At 41.7% G+C, this 17,782-nt stretch overlaps 1 protein-coding gene, 1 long non-coding RNA gene and 1 pseudogene across 4 annotated transcripts in view; 2 read left to right on the top strand and 1 right to left on the bottom strand.

Annotated features, from left to right (window-relative positions):
* Positions 1 to 8,195, top strand: part of LOC132539449 (uncharacterized) — a 50,760-nt gene extending 42,565 nt beyond the window's left edge. The window contains exon 5 of the long non-coding RNA XR_009550737.1: positions 8,069 to 8,195. This is a non-coding gene — a long non-coding RNA (uncharacterized LOC132539449). The remainder of the gene's footprint in view (positions 1 to 8,068) is intronic.
* MICU2 (mitochondrial calcium uptake 2) overlaps positions 1 to 17,782 on the bottom strand; it is a 65,513-nt gene that overhangs the window by 23,641 nt on the left and 24,090 nt on the right. For all 3 annotated transcript variants that reach the window (XM_007529483.2, XM_060194716.1, XM_060194717.1), the window contains exon 2: positions 13,771 to 13,915. In XM_007529483.2, the coding sequence (XP_007529545.1) occupies positions 13,771 to 13,915 (145 nt within the window). The remainder of the gene's footprint in view (positions 1 to 13,770; positions 13,916 to 17,782) is intronic.
* Positions 3,811 to 6,020, top strand: LOC132539448 (large ribosomal subunit protein uL22-like; annotated as a pseudogene).

The following is a 17,782-nucleotide window of genomic DNA, read 5'->3' as shown; positions in this document are numbered from 1 at the left end:
GTGAATTCAGGCCATTGACATTTATTGATATCAAAGATTGAAGATATTTTAACGCCATTCTTGTAGAGTTTTAGAGTGTTTTGATATATGTCCTATTTGTGGTGGTCTGGTTGTTTATAGGAGACCTTTCAGAACTTCTTTCAGGGCAGGCTTGGTGATGGTTGCTTCCTTCAACTGTTGCTTGTCTGAGAAGGTTTTGATGCTTCCATCTAGTCTGAATGACAATCTAGCAGGATATAGTATTCTTGGCTGAAAGCCTTTCTCATTGAGCACTCGATAGATATCTTGCCATTCTCTTCTGGCCTGTAGTGTTTGTATGGAGAAGTCTGCTGCTAATCTTATGGGTTTTCCTTTGTAGGTGACTCTTTGTTTTTCTCTTGCAGCCTTGAGGATCCTTTCTTTATCCTTATTCCTTTCCAATCTAAGTATGACATGTCTTAGTGTCTTTAGGTCTGGGTTAATTCTGTTTGGGACCCTCTGGGCTTCTTGAATCTTTATGTCTTTGGTGTTGTCTAGACTAGAGAAATTTTCAGCTATTATGGCCTGGAGAACGCTTTCTTCCTCCCCTTCTCTTTCTTCCTCTGGTAAGCCAATAATGCGTATATTGTTTCTTTTGAAGTCATCCCATAGGACTCTGTTGTTGTTTTCAGTATCTCTTAATCTCTTTTTGAGATCTCTTACTTCTTTTTTAGTTGTCTCTAATTCATCCTCAATCTTGCTAATTCTGTCTTCAGCCTCATTGATTCTATTCTCTCTACTGCTTTCTGGAGTTCATCTATTTTGTTGCCCTGCTCTGATACTGTTTTAGCTTGTTCAGCTAAAACAGTTTAGTTGCCTTCTTAGCTCAGTGATTTCAGCTTTCAGCTCTCTAATAACCATGAGATAATTAGAATTTTCTTCCATATTCTCATTTGTTGTTCCTGCATTTCTGATTACAATTTTTTCAAATTCTTTACTCACTCCTGTTATTATTTCCTTAGCTAATGTTTGGATGTTGAACTCATTGTTTTGTGCTTCACCCTCTGGAGGACTTTTAGCTGGACTCTTGTCCTGGTTCGAGTCTCCAATATTTTTTCTTGTTGTTTTAACCATTTTATATAAGTTAACAGTTCTTTCAATCCCTGAGTTGGAGTTCAGTGGTGTAAAAGCCTTTTTTTTTTTCTTTTCCCCTGTAGGCTATGGGAGCCTGAGGGCTTTTATAGGCTTCTTAGCTTAATCACTGACTCCTGACCAAGAGATAAAGCAGGGTGTGGCAGAGATAATCCAGTGGTTATGCAAAGAGACTTTCACAGCCCCTCAGCTATGCCACCGAGGTATAGGTCTTCTCCTGAGTTTCCCGGTTAGATCTCTGTACCCTGGTGTCCCTCCCTGTTGCTGCTCCAGATTCTGAGGGTAGTAGCAATGGAGACTCAGAGTTGCACTTGGTGAGTCTCTGGGGAGTCCTTTCCTCCCTTCAGCTGTCCCCTTGTTGGTGGAGCAGAGTGGAGGTGGTGTCTCCACTGACAAACTGTCGAACTGTTAGCAGTCACTTAATCTCTCCTTAGGCCCCTCTCTCCTCTCTGTCACCAGCCACGCGTGTTTGTACTCACGGGTGATTTACTGGGTTTCTGTGGTCATTCTAGTCCTGTCTTGTTTCGGTCCGGGTGTTCTCCTTTGGTATTCCCTTGTCCACATTTTCTCAAGTACTTATTTTCTCTGTTAAGCCAAGTAATGTTGTAACTCTGTATCTTGAAATGGAAATTTCCAGTACTTTAATCTGCTCAGTATTTTCTTCCTTTTCATAGCTTTGCCCAAAGAATACTCAGTGTTCCCAAGACAACATGTGCCATTGTAGAATTTTTAAACGGGTGATTTACTGTGTTCCTGTGGTCATTCTAGTCCTGTCTTGTTTCGGTCCGGGTGGTCTCCTTTGGTATTCCTAGTTGATCTGGGAGAGGAGAGGAGAGGAGAGGAGAGGAGAGGAGAGGAGAGGAGAGGAGGGGAGAGGAGAGAAAGCGATCTGCTGCTCGTAGCTCCGCCTCCGGAAGTCGAATCTCAGCTTCCTTTTTTAAACTTTATTTATTCATTCCCTTTTTGTTGCCCTTGTTGTTTTATTGTTGTAGTTATTTATTATTAATTTTTTAAATATTTATTTAGTTTCCCTTTTGTGGCTCTTTTTTATAGCAGTATTATTGCATCATCTAAGTTCATTTCCCACGCCTACACTCGACCGGACCTGCCAATATACGCAGATATCTTCGCCCACCCTGTCCAACGCTTGACGTCTCGTCATCCAATCTGGTCCCCTACGCCTACACTGAACTTCTCTGTTCCAGACTCTTGGAAACAGAGTTGGCAGTCAGCTGTGGTAAAGAACAAACACCTCATCACAGACCCCTGCAAGCGTCAACCTGGCTTTGACCTAGCACGTTATGATTGGACCCTCCTCAATCGCTGTCGAATCAGGCCATGGCCGGTGCGCAGCTATGTTCCACCGCTGGGGAGCCAGAGACGACCCGAACTGCCCCTGCGGCTACAGACAGACTATGACCCACATAGTCAATGACTGCCACCTCTCCAGATTCAAAGGAGGTCTCAAAACTTTACATCAGGCTCAATCTGACGCTGTTAACTGGCTACGGAAGAAGGGCAAACGCTAGAAGAAGATTGCAGTATTGTTGTTACTGATGTCGTTGTAGTTAGAACAGAGAGAAATGGAGAGAGGAGGGGAAGACGGGGGGGGGGGGGGGGAGAAAGACATCTGTAGATCTGCTTCACCGCCTGTGAGGCAATTCCCCTGCAGGTGGGGAGCCAGGGGGCTCTAACCGGGATCCATACGCTGGTCCTTGTGCTTGTGCCTTGCACTTCGTGCCTCGTGCACTTAACCCTCTGTGCTACTGCCCAACTCCCTATTGTTGCAGTTATTGATGTCGTTGTTGTTGGATATGACAGAGAGAAATGGAGAGAGGAGGGGAAGGCAGAGAGGGGTAGAGAAAGATAGACACCTGCAGACCTGCTTCATTGTGAAGCGACTCCCCTGCAGCTGGGGTGCCGGGGGCTTGATCCCAGATCCTTACATCAGTCCTTGCGCTTTGTGCCATGTGCGCTTAGCCCGCTGTGCTACCGCCTGACTCCCAGGAAAATCAGCTTCTGTTAATCAAGAAGATTCAAAGGCTAGGGAGATAGCACAATTGTTATGCAAGACTTGAGGCTCTGAGGTCCTAGGTTCAATCCCCCAGACCTAAGCAGTGCTCTAGTTAGAAATCAATCAATGGGGATTGGGCGGTAGCGTAGTGAGTTAAACGAGCACAACGAACACTACGTGAAGTGCAAGGACACAGGTCTTCTCGGTTCACCCCACCTGCAGGTGTCTGTCTTTCTCTCCCCCTCTCTGTCTTCCTCTCCTCTCTCCATTTTTCTCTGTCCTATCCAATAGCATTACTAACAATAACAACAAGGGCAACAAAAAATGGCCTCCAGGAGCAGTAGATTCATGGTGCAGGCACCAAGTCCCAGCAATAACCCTGGAAGCAACAACAACAACAACAAAAAATCAACTAAGTATTTGTAAATTTGGGGGGTGGGGCAATTTTAGCCAAGTTAAAAAATTTTTTTTTTCCTACCAGTGCACTGTTCAGCTCTGGCTTATGGTGGTGCAGGGAACTGAACCTGGGACTTTGGAGCTTCAAGCATGAGTCAGTTTGCATAACCATTATGCTATCTACCCCTGTCTGCCAAGTCATATGTGAGTCCATGAATGTATCTGGGCAAAAAAAACTATGAAAATGACATTGCTTTTTTTTTTTTTTCATGTATGTGTAAGCCAAAGAAAAGGAAGCTGACATTCCTCCATAAAAATAAAAATAAAAACTTGAGGGAAGCATCAGATTATTTGTAGATGTATTATGTTGTGAAATAGAAAAAAATGCAACCAAAAATACTGAGGTATATTCAGTATGTCTTCATATTGTTCCTGTCAGAAAGACAGAGAGAAACCATGGTTTCTCAAGTAGCAGCAGATAAGGCCCAGGGCCTTCATTTCTCTGCTCTAGGCTCATTTCTACCACAGCAGAATCATAGGTAGGCCTGAGTCGGCACACCTGGAGAGACAGCTACCTGTTGAAGGAACCCTGCAAGAGCATTCTGGGTTTAAAAGACCAAAGCTCCTTCTCTAACTTAGAGAGAGAGGGAAAAAAAGTTTAATAATTCAGGAGAAAGAGAAAACATGCATGAAAAGGCAATCACTTGTATCTCTGCTTTATCTTTTTGTAATCTAAATGCTAATTTTATGTAGTTCACTAATTTTCACCAGCAAAGATAATTTCTTTTTATATTTTGTTTTTACTTTAATGAGAGAAAAGGTGTGTGTGTTCACAGGCGGTGAAGCAAGTCTGCAGGTGTCTGTCTTTCTAGAATGTTCTATGAAGAAGTGAGAAGCAGCTGAGTGGTGGTATGCAAACAGATTGGGAAAAAAAAGGAATGTGGGTGACTGAAAGCTGGCTGGCAGGAGAACCAGGGAGAATCAAAGCTATGTGAGGAAATTACTCAAGCAAATAAAGGCACGAGACTACTGGTGTGCATCAGAGACAGTGGAGAGACAATAAAAAGAAAGAGAGTTCTTCCCACAAGTGGCCTTAGAAGACCCCTCACAATGGTCTGCTACTTGCTTGACCCAGAAAATCCAACAAAATCATGCAAGCCAATAGGCTCAAAGCTTCGTGTGCATTTTAAGAACACTCGAGAAATTGCCCAGGCCATCAAAGGAATGCATATCCAAAAAGCCACCAAGTGTCTGAAGGATGTCACTCTACAGAAGTGCCGTTCTATCATTACAATGGTGGCGTTGGTAGGTGTGCCCAGGCTAAACAATGGGGCTGGACTCAAGGTCGGTGGCCCAAGAAGAGTGCTGAGTTTCTGCTGCACATGCTGAAAAACAGAGAGCAATGCTGAACTTAAGGGCCTAGATGTAGATTCCCTGGTCACTGAGCATATCCAGGTGAACAAAGCCCTGAAGATGAGGTGCTGAATTTACAGAGCTCATGGTCCGATTAACCCCTACATGAGCTCTCCCTGCCACATTGAGATGATGATCCTCACTGAAAAAGAGCAGATTGTTCCTAAACCAGAGGAGGAGGTTGCACAGAAGAAAAATATATCCCAGAAGAAACTAAAGAAACAAAAACTTATGGCCCGGGAATAAATTGAGCATAAAATAAATGTAACTGAAAGTAAAAAAAAAAAAAAAAAAAAGAAAAGAAAAAAAGAAAGGCAGAGCCAGAGGACATGATGGGGATTTGCTGCAGCAGGGTAAGGAGCGCCACAGTGAGGAAGCTAGTCTGGGGTGGGAAAGAGGCTTTGAGGAATCTACGTGAAGCTACAGACAAAGAACTCAGTGGCTCTGAGCTGTACAGCGACATGACTTTCTTCAACAGTTCACAGCAGGCGTGGCTCAAAGAGCAGGACAAAGGGGAAATACTACAAAGCAATCATTACTTTTGTTTTTTGTAGCTCTGCACATGCAACTTCACTGCACTTTCATTGTTAATTGCATGTGGGGGAGACAGTCTAATGGTTATACAAAAAGACACTCGTGCCTGAGACTCCAAGGTCTCAGGTTCAGTCCTTCACACCACCTAAAGCCAGAGCTGAGCAGTGCTCTGGAAAGAAAAAATTGAGAACAGAAATATTTGAGATCATGAGTACTGAGATTTAGAAAGTGGGGAAGGTGAGGGAATAATGAGTTGTTGGCAGAGAACAGTATTTTGTGAATTGAGATTTCAGGGCTGGAACAAACTATTCTAAGTAATGAACATGAGTGATGAATAATTACAGGAAGTTTGGTAGAACTGAGAATGGAAGAACAGTAATGATAAAGCCTATAGAAAATATTATAGGGGCTGCGTAGTGGCACACTCATCGAGAGCACACACATTATGAGCAAGGAGCATGGTTCAAGCCCCTGGTTTCCACCTGCAGGGGAGAAGCTTCATGAGCAGTGGAGCAATACTGCAGGTCTCTCTCTTTTTCTTCTTTTCTTTTCTTTTCTTTTTTCTTTTCTTTCCTCCCTCCCTCCCTCCCTCCCTCCCTCCCTCCCTCCCTCCCTCCCTCCCTCCCTCCCTCCCTCCCTTCCTTCCTTTTTTTACCAGAACATTGATCAGCTGTGGCTTATGGTGGTGCGGGGGGATTGAACCTAGGACTTTGGAGCCTCAGGCATGACAGTCTGTTTGCATAACCATTATGCTATCTACCCCTGCCCCTTTCTTTCTATCTTCCTTTATCCTCTCAATTTCTCTCTGTCAAATAGAAGAAAAGAACAGTGGTTGCCAGGAGAAGTGGACTCAGCATGCAGGCACTGAGCCCCAGCACGATAACCCTGACAAAGAAAGGAAAACATAACACTACTTCAGAACTCAATAAAAAAGAACTTAAGTAAGGGAGACCAGAGTCTCAGTTACATAATCCATTTCCCAAAGGCATCACTTTTATGAATTTTATTTATTTATTTATTTACTTATTTTGATACTGATAGAGGCAGAGAGAGGATGAAAGAGACCATAGCACTAAAACTTCCATCAAGGCAGTGGGGGACTAGGCTTGAACCTGGGCTGTGCCCATGGCATAGCAGCGCACTATCTAAGGGAGCTAGTTTGCTGGTCTCACTTTAATGGATTTTCGTGTAAGCAATGAGGGACTGGGGATGACAATTATCGTTCTTGAGCCAGCAAAGAATGGAGGCGGGTGTGCAGCCAGCATCCACTGGAAAGAGGCGTGGAAGATGGTTTAGTCAGTTCCCTCCACTACTACTGATAAAGTGTAAAGTGCAGTATTTGCAGAAAGTTCAGGAAGAGAAACACTCAGTAAAGATGAGCTAAGTATCTAATAAATCTCAGAAAGTTTTGGCTTTTTCATTTTTTACATGCAGGCCATGGGTCACTGGGTTGGCTCTAGAATTCCTTGTTTTGCTGTTCATCATGACCTGTAGGAATGCGACTGAGATTACACTTTTTATCCATGATGAAAAGTGAGACTGAGGCTGCATTTTATACGTATAAAGAGGTTATTATTTGGCCTACGAAATTACCAAATTATTGATTTAGCTAAGTGCCTGCTGATGAAGTTTAATTGCATTCCAATGAATAATAAGAGTGAAAACATTATAAGAAATTAAATTGGCTAAATAAAGAATTGCAATGATATAATGAAAAAAGCCTGGTAAACTTTGAACTTGATTATAATAGCATGGACCTGTGGTTAAAATAAGGTAAAGCAAAAATTAGATTCAACTGGGAAAAAAGAGATTAGTGGTCATAAAATATTCTTAGTGAATTCTTCCATTGTCTTTCATTGTCTCTCACACACTCATCCTCTCCATCTCATGCCACTGACAATCAGACTTTTTCTCTTTTGCCTGCAGGGTTACAGGGTTATCACTGAGGCTTGGTGCCTGCAGTACTAGTCCACTGTTCCTGGCGTCCATCTTTTTTCCATTGTTGTTGCTGGTGCTGTTATTATTATTATATAGGACAGAGAAAAACTGAGAAAGGAGGGGAAGACAGAGGGGCAGAGAAAGACAGACATTTGCAGACCTACTCCACCACTTGCAAAGTGACCCCCCTGCAGGTGGGGAGCCAGGGGCTGGAACTGGGATACTTATGTCAGTCCTTGCACTTCACACTAAGTGCGCTTAACCTGGTGCACTACCATCTGGCCCCCTTGACAATCAGAATTTTTAGGAAAAGTTACCATTTTCATTCCCTCTTAATCTTCTGATGCCCACCACTCTCTTGAAACGAATCTGTCAATTATCCCAAAGACCCAAGCCAGCAGCCCAGTCTAGTTAACCTCATTCTATTTGACCTTTCTGGAACAACCACATTGCTGGCTAGACACTTCCTTCTTCCACTACATTGCTTCTCATCCTTCATCCAGAACCCATCTTAGAAAGTCATGGGCCCCTTGGAATATACCGAAAATAGACTTACCAGCTTTTTCCAAAATGGAGACCCCAAATCTCATCTGCTTTATTCTTACTTTTAGATTCTTGATTATTAAGTGATTTGTTCTGCTTTATATCTTAATGCTTTTTCAGCCATCAAGTTGCAGATGCTACCATGATGCCAACCTGACTTCCCTGGGCAGACGACCTCACCAATGTGTCCTCGAGCCTCTCCTCCCCAGAGCCCTGCCCCACCAGAGAAAGAGAAACAGGCTGGGGGTATGGATTGACCTGCCAACACCCACGTCCAGCAGAGAAACAATTACAGAAGCCAGACCTTCCACCCTGTGCACCCCATAATGATCCTGGGTCTATGGTCCCAGAAGGATGAAGAACAGGAAAACTTCCAATGGAGGAGATGGGATACAGAACTCTGGTGGTGGGAACTGTACCCCTCTTATCTTACAATCTTGTCAATAATTATTAGATCAATAAAAAAATCTTTGTTTCACTTAACTCTTAAAGGTATATTTCTTTCCACCCCCCCTTTTTGTAAAAGAGCACTATTCAGCTCTGGTGGTACTGGGATTGAACCTGGGACCTCAGAGCCTCAGGCATGAGTCTGTTTGCATAACCATTATGCTGTCTCCCCTGCCCACTAAAGGTATATTTAAGAAGGTATCTGTTTTTATACATCTAAAACAGGTTTATTACAGATGAATTAGAAAGTTACATCAACAGAGAAAATAGCAACACTGACAATTCAAAATATCACTGAGACTATATTTTACTCACACACATATTTAAGAGAAAAGTATTAACATTCTTTACATATCTCTTAAAGACACCTGTCTAACTGACAGAACTGAAGGGAACAGAGTTAGACAATAATGGGGATTTCAATACCCCATTTTAACAATGAGTTGGACCACCACAGAGAAGTTGAGCAGGAATAATAGAATAATAGGAATAATAGAAATAAAACTGGAAAGCTCACAGTATGTGAAATTAAAAACACCTGAACTGGAATTGATGTATTGCACTAAAGCAAAAGACTCTGGTGTGTGTGTGTGTGTGTGTGTGTGTGTGTGTGTGTGTGTGTGTGTGTGTGTGTGTAGAGTACAGGTTCTGGAAAAGGATGATAGAGGACCTAGTGGGTATTGTATTGTTATGTGGAAAACTGAGAAATGTTATGTATGTATAAACTATTGTATTTACTGTCGACTATAAAACATTAATCCCTAATAAAGAAATCAAAAAAGATACATTTTTATAATACACACATAATCTAATTTTATTGTATAGGACAGAAATTAAAAACACATTCTTAAATAATAATCAATGGGTCAAAAAAATCACAAAGGAAGTTAGAAAAGAATGAAATGGAATAGTGAAGAATGGAGATGAGACCTTGACACACTAAAACTATGAAATGCAGTGAAGAGCACTACTATTGAGACAATCTACTGCTTAGTAAGTATGAGCATTGAAAAAAGATGACTTCAGGATTGGAAGAGTAGCTCATCTGGTGCCTCCTTTGTAAAGCACACAACCCAGGTTCAAGCCCTGGCCCCAAGGCACTGAGGGAAACTTCAGTGCTGTGGGGTTGGGGTTGGTGTTACTATCTCTCTCTCTGTATGGATGTATCTGAAAATGTCAGCCTGGAGCAGTGAATTAGGGACAAGGAAGGGAAAGGAGAATAAGGAAGAGAAAAAAAAATCCAAAGGAAATTAAACAATCCAATTTTCAATAACATGAAAAAAAATGGGAATCAATTTAACCAAAAAATGTAAAAATTGTACACCAAGAATACAAAGCATTGCTGAGGTAAGCTAAGTAAGTTTAAAATAAATGGGATAAATAAATAAATGGAAAGAGGGGTCAGGTGGTGGCACAACTGGCTGAGCACACATGCTACAATGTGCAAGGACCCGGGTTTGAACCCCTGGTCTCCACCTGCAGAGGGGAAAGCTTTGTAAGTGATGAAGCAGTGTTGCAGATGTCTCTTTGTCTCTCTCCCTCCCTCCCTCCCTGCCCCTTCTCTCTTGATTTCTGGCTGTCTCTATTCAATAAAATAAATAAATAAATAAATGGAAAGGCAACTTGTATTAATGGCCTTGAAGACTTGATATTATTACTAAGATACTGCCAAACGCAATCTACAGGCCAATGCAATCCTTATCACAATTTCAGTGGTACTATTTCATAGAAATAGCCTATACTAGTTAATGGGGGAAAACAGCTTTTTTAACAAATCAAACAGAATCAACTAGAGATTCCTATGCAAATCAATCAAGTCACACCCTTTTAGTCTTGTTTTATTTACAAAAATTAGATAAAAATGGATCTAAAGTCCAAACTAAGGGAGAGCAGTGGCACACCCATTAGAGTGTACATGTTACCATGTACAAGGGTCCAGGTTCAAGCCCCCAGTCCCCACCTGTGGGGTGGGAGCTTCACAAATGGTCAAGTTGCATTGTAGGTGTCTCTTTTTCTCTCTCCTTAATTACCCTTTCACTCTCAGTTTTGGTAACTACCCAATAAATACACACACACACACACACACACACACACACACACACACACACACACACACAAATATACCTATGTTTTAGTAAATTATTGGTTAAAACAGAGAGAAATTGTGAGGGTCAGGGGAGATAGAGAGACACTTGCAGAGGGGAAGAAACAGAGAGACACTTGCAGCCCTGCTTCACCACTCATGAAGCTTTCTCCCTGCAGGTGGGAACCAGGGGTTTGAACCTAGGACCTTGCACACTGTGATGTGATGTATGTGCTTAACCAGGTACACCACTGCCTGGCTCCTGTATTTATTTATTTATTTATTTTTACTTTTAAAAATATTTACTCCCTTTTGTTGCCCTTATTGTTTTTTTATTGTTGTAGCTATTATTGATGATGTCGTTGCTGGATAGGACAGAGAGAAATGGAGAGAGGAGGGGAAGACAGAGAAGAGGAGAGAAAGATAGACACCTGCAGACCTGCTTTACTGTCTGTGAGGCGACTCCCCTGCAGGTGGGGAGCTGGGGGCTTGAACCGAGATCCTTATGCCGGTCCTTGTGTTTTGCACCACATGTGCTTAACCTGCTGCGCTACTGCCTGACTCTCATATGCTTATTTTTTACCAGAGAATTGCTCAGCCCTGGCTCTATGGTGGTGTGGGGGATTGAACCTGGTACCTCATAACCTCAGGCATGAGAGTCTTGTTGCATAAGCATTATGCTATCTCCCCCCTGGAATTTTTTTTTTTTGCTTCCAGGGTTATTATCACTGGGGCTCAGTGCAGGCATTATGAATCTACTGCTCCTGGTGGCCATTTTCCATTTTTATTGGATAGGACAGAGAGATACTGAGAGGGGAGAGGAAGACAGACAGACAGATAGACAGATAGATACATGCCTGCAGACTTGCTTTACCACTTGTGAAGCGAGTCCCCTGAAGGTGGGGAGCCAGGGGCTCGAACTGGGATCCCTGTGCAGGTCCTTGTGCTTTATATACTATGTGCACTTAACCCAGTGCACCACTACCCTGACTCCCCAAATATATGTTTTTAAAAAGCCAAAACTCATTAAACTTAGAACAGGCAAAATTTCAAGACTCTGAATTTGGCAATGGTTTTTGTACCTTTGACACTGAAAACACAATGAAAGGAAAAAGATGAATCTGACTTCATGAAAATAAAAATACAGTACTGCAGAGGATGCTATGAAGAGAGTAAAAAAGACAAGCTATAAGATCAGAGATCTATCCGCTTCACTTACACATAGTTGTCCTTATTGCTTTACAGTTCTTTTGACTGCTGGACATTCTGTACTAATGCTTCCATGTTCATTCTTTGAGCTTTCTTGAAACCTTAAATTTAGCTATACTTTCCTCAATTTTTGCCACCTTCTCAAAAAATCCAGACCTTGATTTCTTTGATTGTTCTCCATTTTTCTACTTTGTATTCTGTACCCCTACTATATTATTTTCTTCTTTCTGCTGCTCAAGGCATAGCTTACTTTTCTTGTTCTGGTGCCTTAAGGTAAAAAGTTGTCTGCGTTCCATAATCTTTCTGTGTGCCATGTACTTTTTTTTTTTTCTTCCTTGCCACTAGGGTTAATTGCTGTGGAGTTTGTGATATATAGTAAAAAAACTACACACACACACACACACACACACACACACACACATGTACTCATCATACATATACAGTGCTGGCACTATGAATCCACTGCTCCTAGTGGCCATTTTTTTTTCCACTTTTAAAAATCTTTCTATTTTATTGGAAAGGACAGAGAGAAATTGAAAGGTGGGGAGATAGAGAGGGACACACCTGCAGACTTGCTCCACCACTCATTAAGCATCCTCCCTATAGGTGGGGAGTGGGGGATCAAACCCAGGTCCTTCTGCATGGTAATGTGTGTACTCAACTGGCTGTGCCACAGCCCAATCTCCTCCACGTACTTCTTTTCATTAATGACAAATCATTTTCTGATGATGACACACTGGTTATTTAGGAGAAGGTTACATTATTGTCATGTTACATTTATTATTATCTAGTCTATCCTAGAGAAAATTAGACATGCACTTGGGAAGAACATACATCCTTTCATTCGGAGCTTCCTATATCTGTCTGCTAGGTCAAGCTGCATTATAATGTTGGTAAAAATAATCTATTTTCTATTTGGTTTTCTATCTAGTTGTTATATTCATTATTAAAAAGGGGCATTACATACTACCTACCAAGATCGAAACATAAAGAAAAAGAATATCTTAACAAATTATTTATAAGGAGACTGAGTCTATCACTCTCATTCTTGTTGATTACATTTTCTTCAGTCAAACCCCTCACCCACCCCATTTTTTTGCATGTCAATTGTTTTGGGGAAGTAGACATTGAAGATAATATAGGGTAGTAGGAACTACGGATATAAACTCCCTCCTCAACACAGGGTCTGATATTTCCTGTTTACTTTAGTGTTTTCAGGTCTGTGTGCTGTGCAGTTTCAATTATTTGGTAGATCTAAGAGTTGATCCTAAGTTTTTTCCACTTTTTCTAGCTGTGAGGATACTAGTGATGATGAATAATTTCTCTGTTTGTTAGAACTGTTAAAGTACTGTTTAAAATAAATCTTCTGGTGTTTCCCCCATCTATTTAGACTTGTTCTTTAGGGGTGAATTTACTACATAAAACAAGGTTTTTTTTAAGGTTTTTGATAGCTATGTCAAACTTCCCTCCAAAGAAACTACAGAAGCAAAAATGATGTGTATATATTTGTAAGGCTGTATATTTTTTTTATATTTAAATTTTCTCATGGGGAGGTGTCAGCTTTGTCATATGGAAGTTCCCTTGATTAAACCCGGGACTCCTGGAGCTTCAGGCATGAGAGCCGGTACTATAGCTCTCTCTTTCTGGCCTGAAAAAGAGCAAAATACTGGCATTGTGGCATTTGCACCTAATATCTGCATTTAGTTTTTTGCTTCTCACTGCCTTTTCAGTCATGGCATCATAACTGCATTACAAGGCCGTTTAACTGTTTTAACTTACTTTCATTTATTTTTCCAATGTAAGACCAGACCAACACTGGAGATACAAATCATTATCCTATTAATAATATACTGAGTGGCATCTTCCTCTGTCTTTTTACAGAAAACTATATAAAATAACTTTTCTTAAAGATGAACACAGATAAAAGCTACCATGTTTATGTTGCATGAGAAGCCTACCAAAACAATGAAGGCACAAATGACAAGAATGTGAATGAAGAAAAGGGAAAAATATTGAAAAACAGAATTTTGTGTCTTATGCTAGATGTTTATTTTTTAGCTTACAAAGAACAGAACCAACTCACGTTCCATGTGCTCAAACATGACTGAGAAGAGGAAGTCTCTTGGGGTCATGTAGTACTCGCCCTCATGTTCCAGTGAAGAGAACTGCATGAAGCGTTGCTTACGAAGAGATATTTTCTCTATCATCTCTCCATAGTTGACATCTTTCTAAAAACAGAAACAAAAACAAAACACTGCAACTAAATATTCTTAGCATTATATCCTCAGCACAACCAGAAAACATAAGCCAAGAAAGACCATGCCAAACTGCACTATCACTCACTGCCCTGAACCTGCAAGAAATGCTAAGGGGACATCTGTGATATGGAACTATTTAGTGCCGAGATTAGTAATGCTATGGATCAGGCAGTGAAAACATTTCTGGTTTATTCTCATTTAAGAGCTTATCACTATCCTTGAGGCCTATGGATGAATGCTATGAGAATTTTTATGAGAGTTTAAAAAAGTAGAATTATGGATAGCAAATAAATAATAAACACCACTGGTTCTAACACAAATTCCAGTTGTGTCACTTTCTAGCTATATGACCGTGGATCAGTTACCTCTCTGCACCTCAGCTCACTCATAGAAAGGAGGAGGAAATTGGACTCAAACTGCTTCAAGTTAAATTCCTGTTCTGGTACTTGGCAAGTTCTTCTCTTTTAGTTAGACAATCTACAAAGGGGAAAATGGTAGGACCTCCCTCAAAGGGTCTTTTAGAAAATGAGCACTCAATGACTCACATAAAGTGCTCCAGAAGAAAACTTATGTTATTAAGATAGTATTTTAAAAAAATGCTGAGGCAGAAAGATAGAAAGGCAGAGGAAGGCAGAGGATCAATGAACTGCCCTATTAATTGGCAGGTGTAAAAAAGGCATCACAGAGCAGGAGATATACAACTGGGATCTGAAAGAATGAGTGGGCATTTAGCAAACAGGACAAAACTACTAAACTCAGTCTGAAATCTGGGCAGAAAGATTCCTGGTGCAGAAGGCCACTGGGGTAGGTCAAACAGATACAAGAGAATAGTGACATACTATACTGGAAAGGCCATTTTGAATATTTTGTCAATTTATGCAATAGCCAACCAACCTGCAATGCATCTAATGTGAGGTTTGGCTGATTCTACCAGATAGCTCATGCCACGATCCAGCAATACTCCCAATCTGCATGGTAATCAGCTAATCTTGGTGACTGAACTTCAACCCTCTGCCATATTAAAAGGCAGAAGGGCTATCTAATAATCTGACAATGAAATAGAGAAATATATTACCAAACAGGCCTGACTATAATAACCTGGGCCAATGAATGTGATCACTACCCATTAGTAGTCTCTAGGTCTATTGACAATGATGAGATTCATTGAGAAATTGCCAATTATGTAGGGAATATGCTGTTAAAAATGTAGGAACACATAAGATGTAGTTTAAGTTTTAAATAAAAATTATTCATAGAAGATTTTTCTTTACTTACACACAGGATAAGTTTAGTTGTTTATAAGATTTGCTTATGGGGCTGGGTGATGGTATACCTGGTTCGATGTACACATTAGTGCACAAGAACCTGGGTTCAAGCCTCCAGTCCCCACTTGCAGGGAGAAAACTTTACAAGTGGGGAAATGGTGCTGCAAGTTCCTCCCTCCCCCAATCCCTTATTGGATTGTACTGGTCCTCATACCCTGGATCTGCATTTAAAAATAATGTGTTGGGAGAGGAAGGTAAATTCAAGAAATTTTATTCTTTTGAATTCTCTGTGTGCAAGGAATCTTATTGCTATAGTTTATAACTGTTACCAAATAACCCACATTTCTCTGAAAGACAGCTACAGGGTAGTTTTGTTCCTATGTGTACTATTAAAAAAAAAAAACAAAACTTTTGCTAAGACTGTGAAAACGATGGTGGTTATCCTGGGTGGCTGGAGGTAACACAGACCTGTGGAGGGCAAATGGCAGTGATGTGTGTGAGGAACAGCCTAGCTTCTCCTAATTTGCACAAAGCTATATATGGGCCAGGGGGAAAGAAGGCCCCCATGTATGCACCTGCATTCACCAAAGGGGCAGCACCCAACACCTTTTTATCCTCCCAGGTCCTGTTAAAGGTGGTACTAGTATGGGAAACTTCTGGTCTGACCGTGCAGGGCAGGGGGAACGACTGCCTTCATCGACAATGTGGCTCTAAAACCTATGAATCATGAACACATTTCTCCCCAAAGAAGGGCACTCTGAAAAGAGGGAGAGAAAGGAAAAAAAAAAAGGAGAAAACCCGGAGGCCACTTTGGTGGTATGGGAAATACCTCAACATCACAGAACAGGGGGAACACCTAGAGATTTGGGGCAGACATGCTTCTAGACTGCCACATATAGCCTAGCCCATCTTCAAATCCCTTGGATGGCTGGAATGACTGAGCAGTTGGCACAGAATATTAGTTTACAATGTGCTCTTTGGCTAGGATCCTAGTGTGAAGATCAAAGGAGCACTCACAGCAAGATGGGACAGGTTCAAGGCTATGTATTTACACTGGGGCAAACAGTCTACGGGGTCAGTAGATCTAATGTTGGGCCTATGCAGGTTGCGGTAGGGGGCAGAAGGTAAGCAAGGAGAAACAGTGATGAGGGCTGGTGAAGTAGCTTTCTTGGACAGTGCACTGCTCTGCTAAGTGTATGCAACACAGGTTCAAGCCTGGCCTATTGCATTAAAGGCAGCTTTGGTGCTGCAGTCTCTTTCATTCTCTTTATCTGCCTTCTCTATTTCTATTTAAAAAAAAAAAGGAAGGAAGGTGCCGGACTGAGCATCACTGACGGGAGACAGATGACCAGGGACTCATGGCTGAGTGGTACGCAGATCAGTCTTTATTCATGCGGAACGCAGCACAATCTAAGCCACCTAAAACTAAATTAAACTAATATACTTTCCAAGTAGGGTGTAAACAGGATGTGATATAGAGAGGGTGGAGTGAAAAGTGACTGGTGCAAATCAGAGTGTACTACAAGAGGGGGTGGAGCAAAAAGACATCATGAACTAGTGGGGATTAAACCAATGCCCTGCAGGCATGCTGGTGCTTAGTTAACAGTGGTTATGTAAATAGAATGCAGTGTTAACCAGGGGGGGATTAAACCAATGAAACAGGAGTGGTTTTTAGAAGCAGAATTAGAAGCATACCAATAATTTCCCCTCTCTTTTTAACTAATGGCCATAGTATCAGGAGTGTGGGGTGAACAGAAACCTATATCGTATAGGCATTTTCAAAAGAACTGGCACAAGACATGGAGGAACAAAATAGGAGAGCAGCAAGAACCAGTGTGATGCCAAGGGGAGGCCTGAAGGGGGCGTTTCCTGACTCAAAGGGCAAGGACTAGCAGGCGAAAGGGCATTTCTTGCCTCTGGGGGCATCTATTGCCTCTGGGGGCATTTCATGCCTCTGTGGGCATATCTTGCCTCAAAGGGCATTTCCTGCCTCTGTGGGCATGCCCTAGTAAGGAGGGAGAGTTTTCTACCTCTGGGGCCAGGGCCTGCAGGCGAGGGGATATGGCCGATAGATTCCCAAGGCAGCTGGGTGCAGTCAGTCTTTGAGAAACCCAGCAGCGTAAAGGGAAGCCACTGGAATTCTGCTTTTCAGTAGAGAGTGAGCTTTGGAGTCTGTGAATCTGTTTCTTCAGGTCGTGCCAGGTCACGTCATTGGTTTTCCGGGGGTGCGTTGTTGTCATGCCATCTTGTGGGCGATGTCAGAGAACAGGGGTCCAAATGGATTTCCGGGGATTTCATTTGAGCAGATGCTTTTTCATGTGAAGACTTGACAGCTGACATTCACTTACTTGTCAAACAAAACTTGTAGCAGATTAGAAGTTTACTATAATTGATAACTCCATTACAATTGGAAGTCCTTTCTAGTATGATTTCAAGGTTGTCTAAACTCAATAAAATGTGGAAAGGTAAACAAAAGAACCATGGTTAGAAGCCTCAGGCTTGAGAATTATTAACATAATCATTGCACTATCTGCCCCACCCATAACTTATACCATTTTCAGGATTAAATGTT

The sequence above is a fragment of the Erinaceus europaeus genome, chromosome 7 (assembly GCF_950295315.1).
Source record: "Erinaceus europaeus chromosome 7, mEriEur2.1, whole genome shotgun sequence".
NCBI lineage: Eukaryota > Metazoa > Chordata > Mammalia > Eulipotyphla > Erinaceidae > Erinaceus > Erinaceus europaeus.
This window is presented reverse-complemented; position numbering and strand designations above follow the sequence as displayed.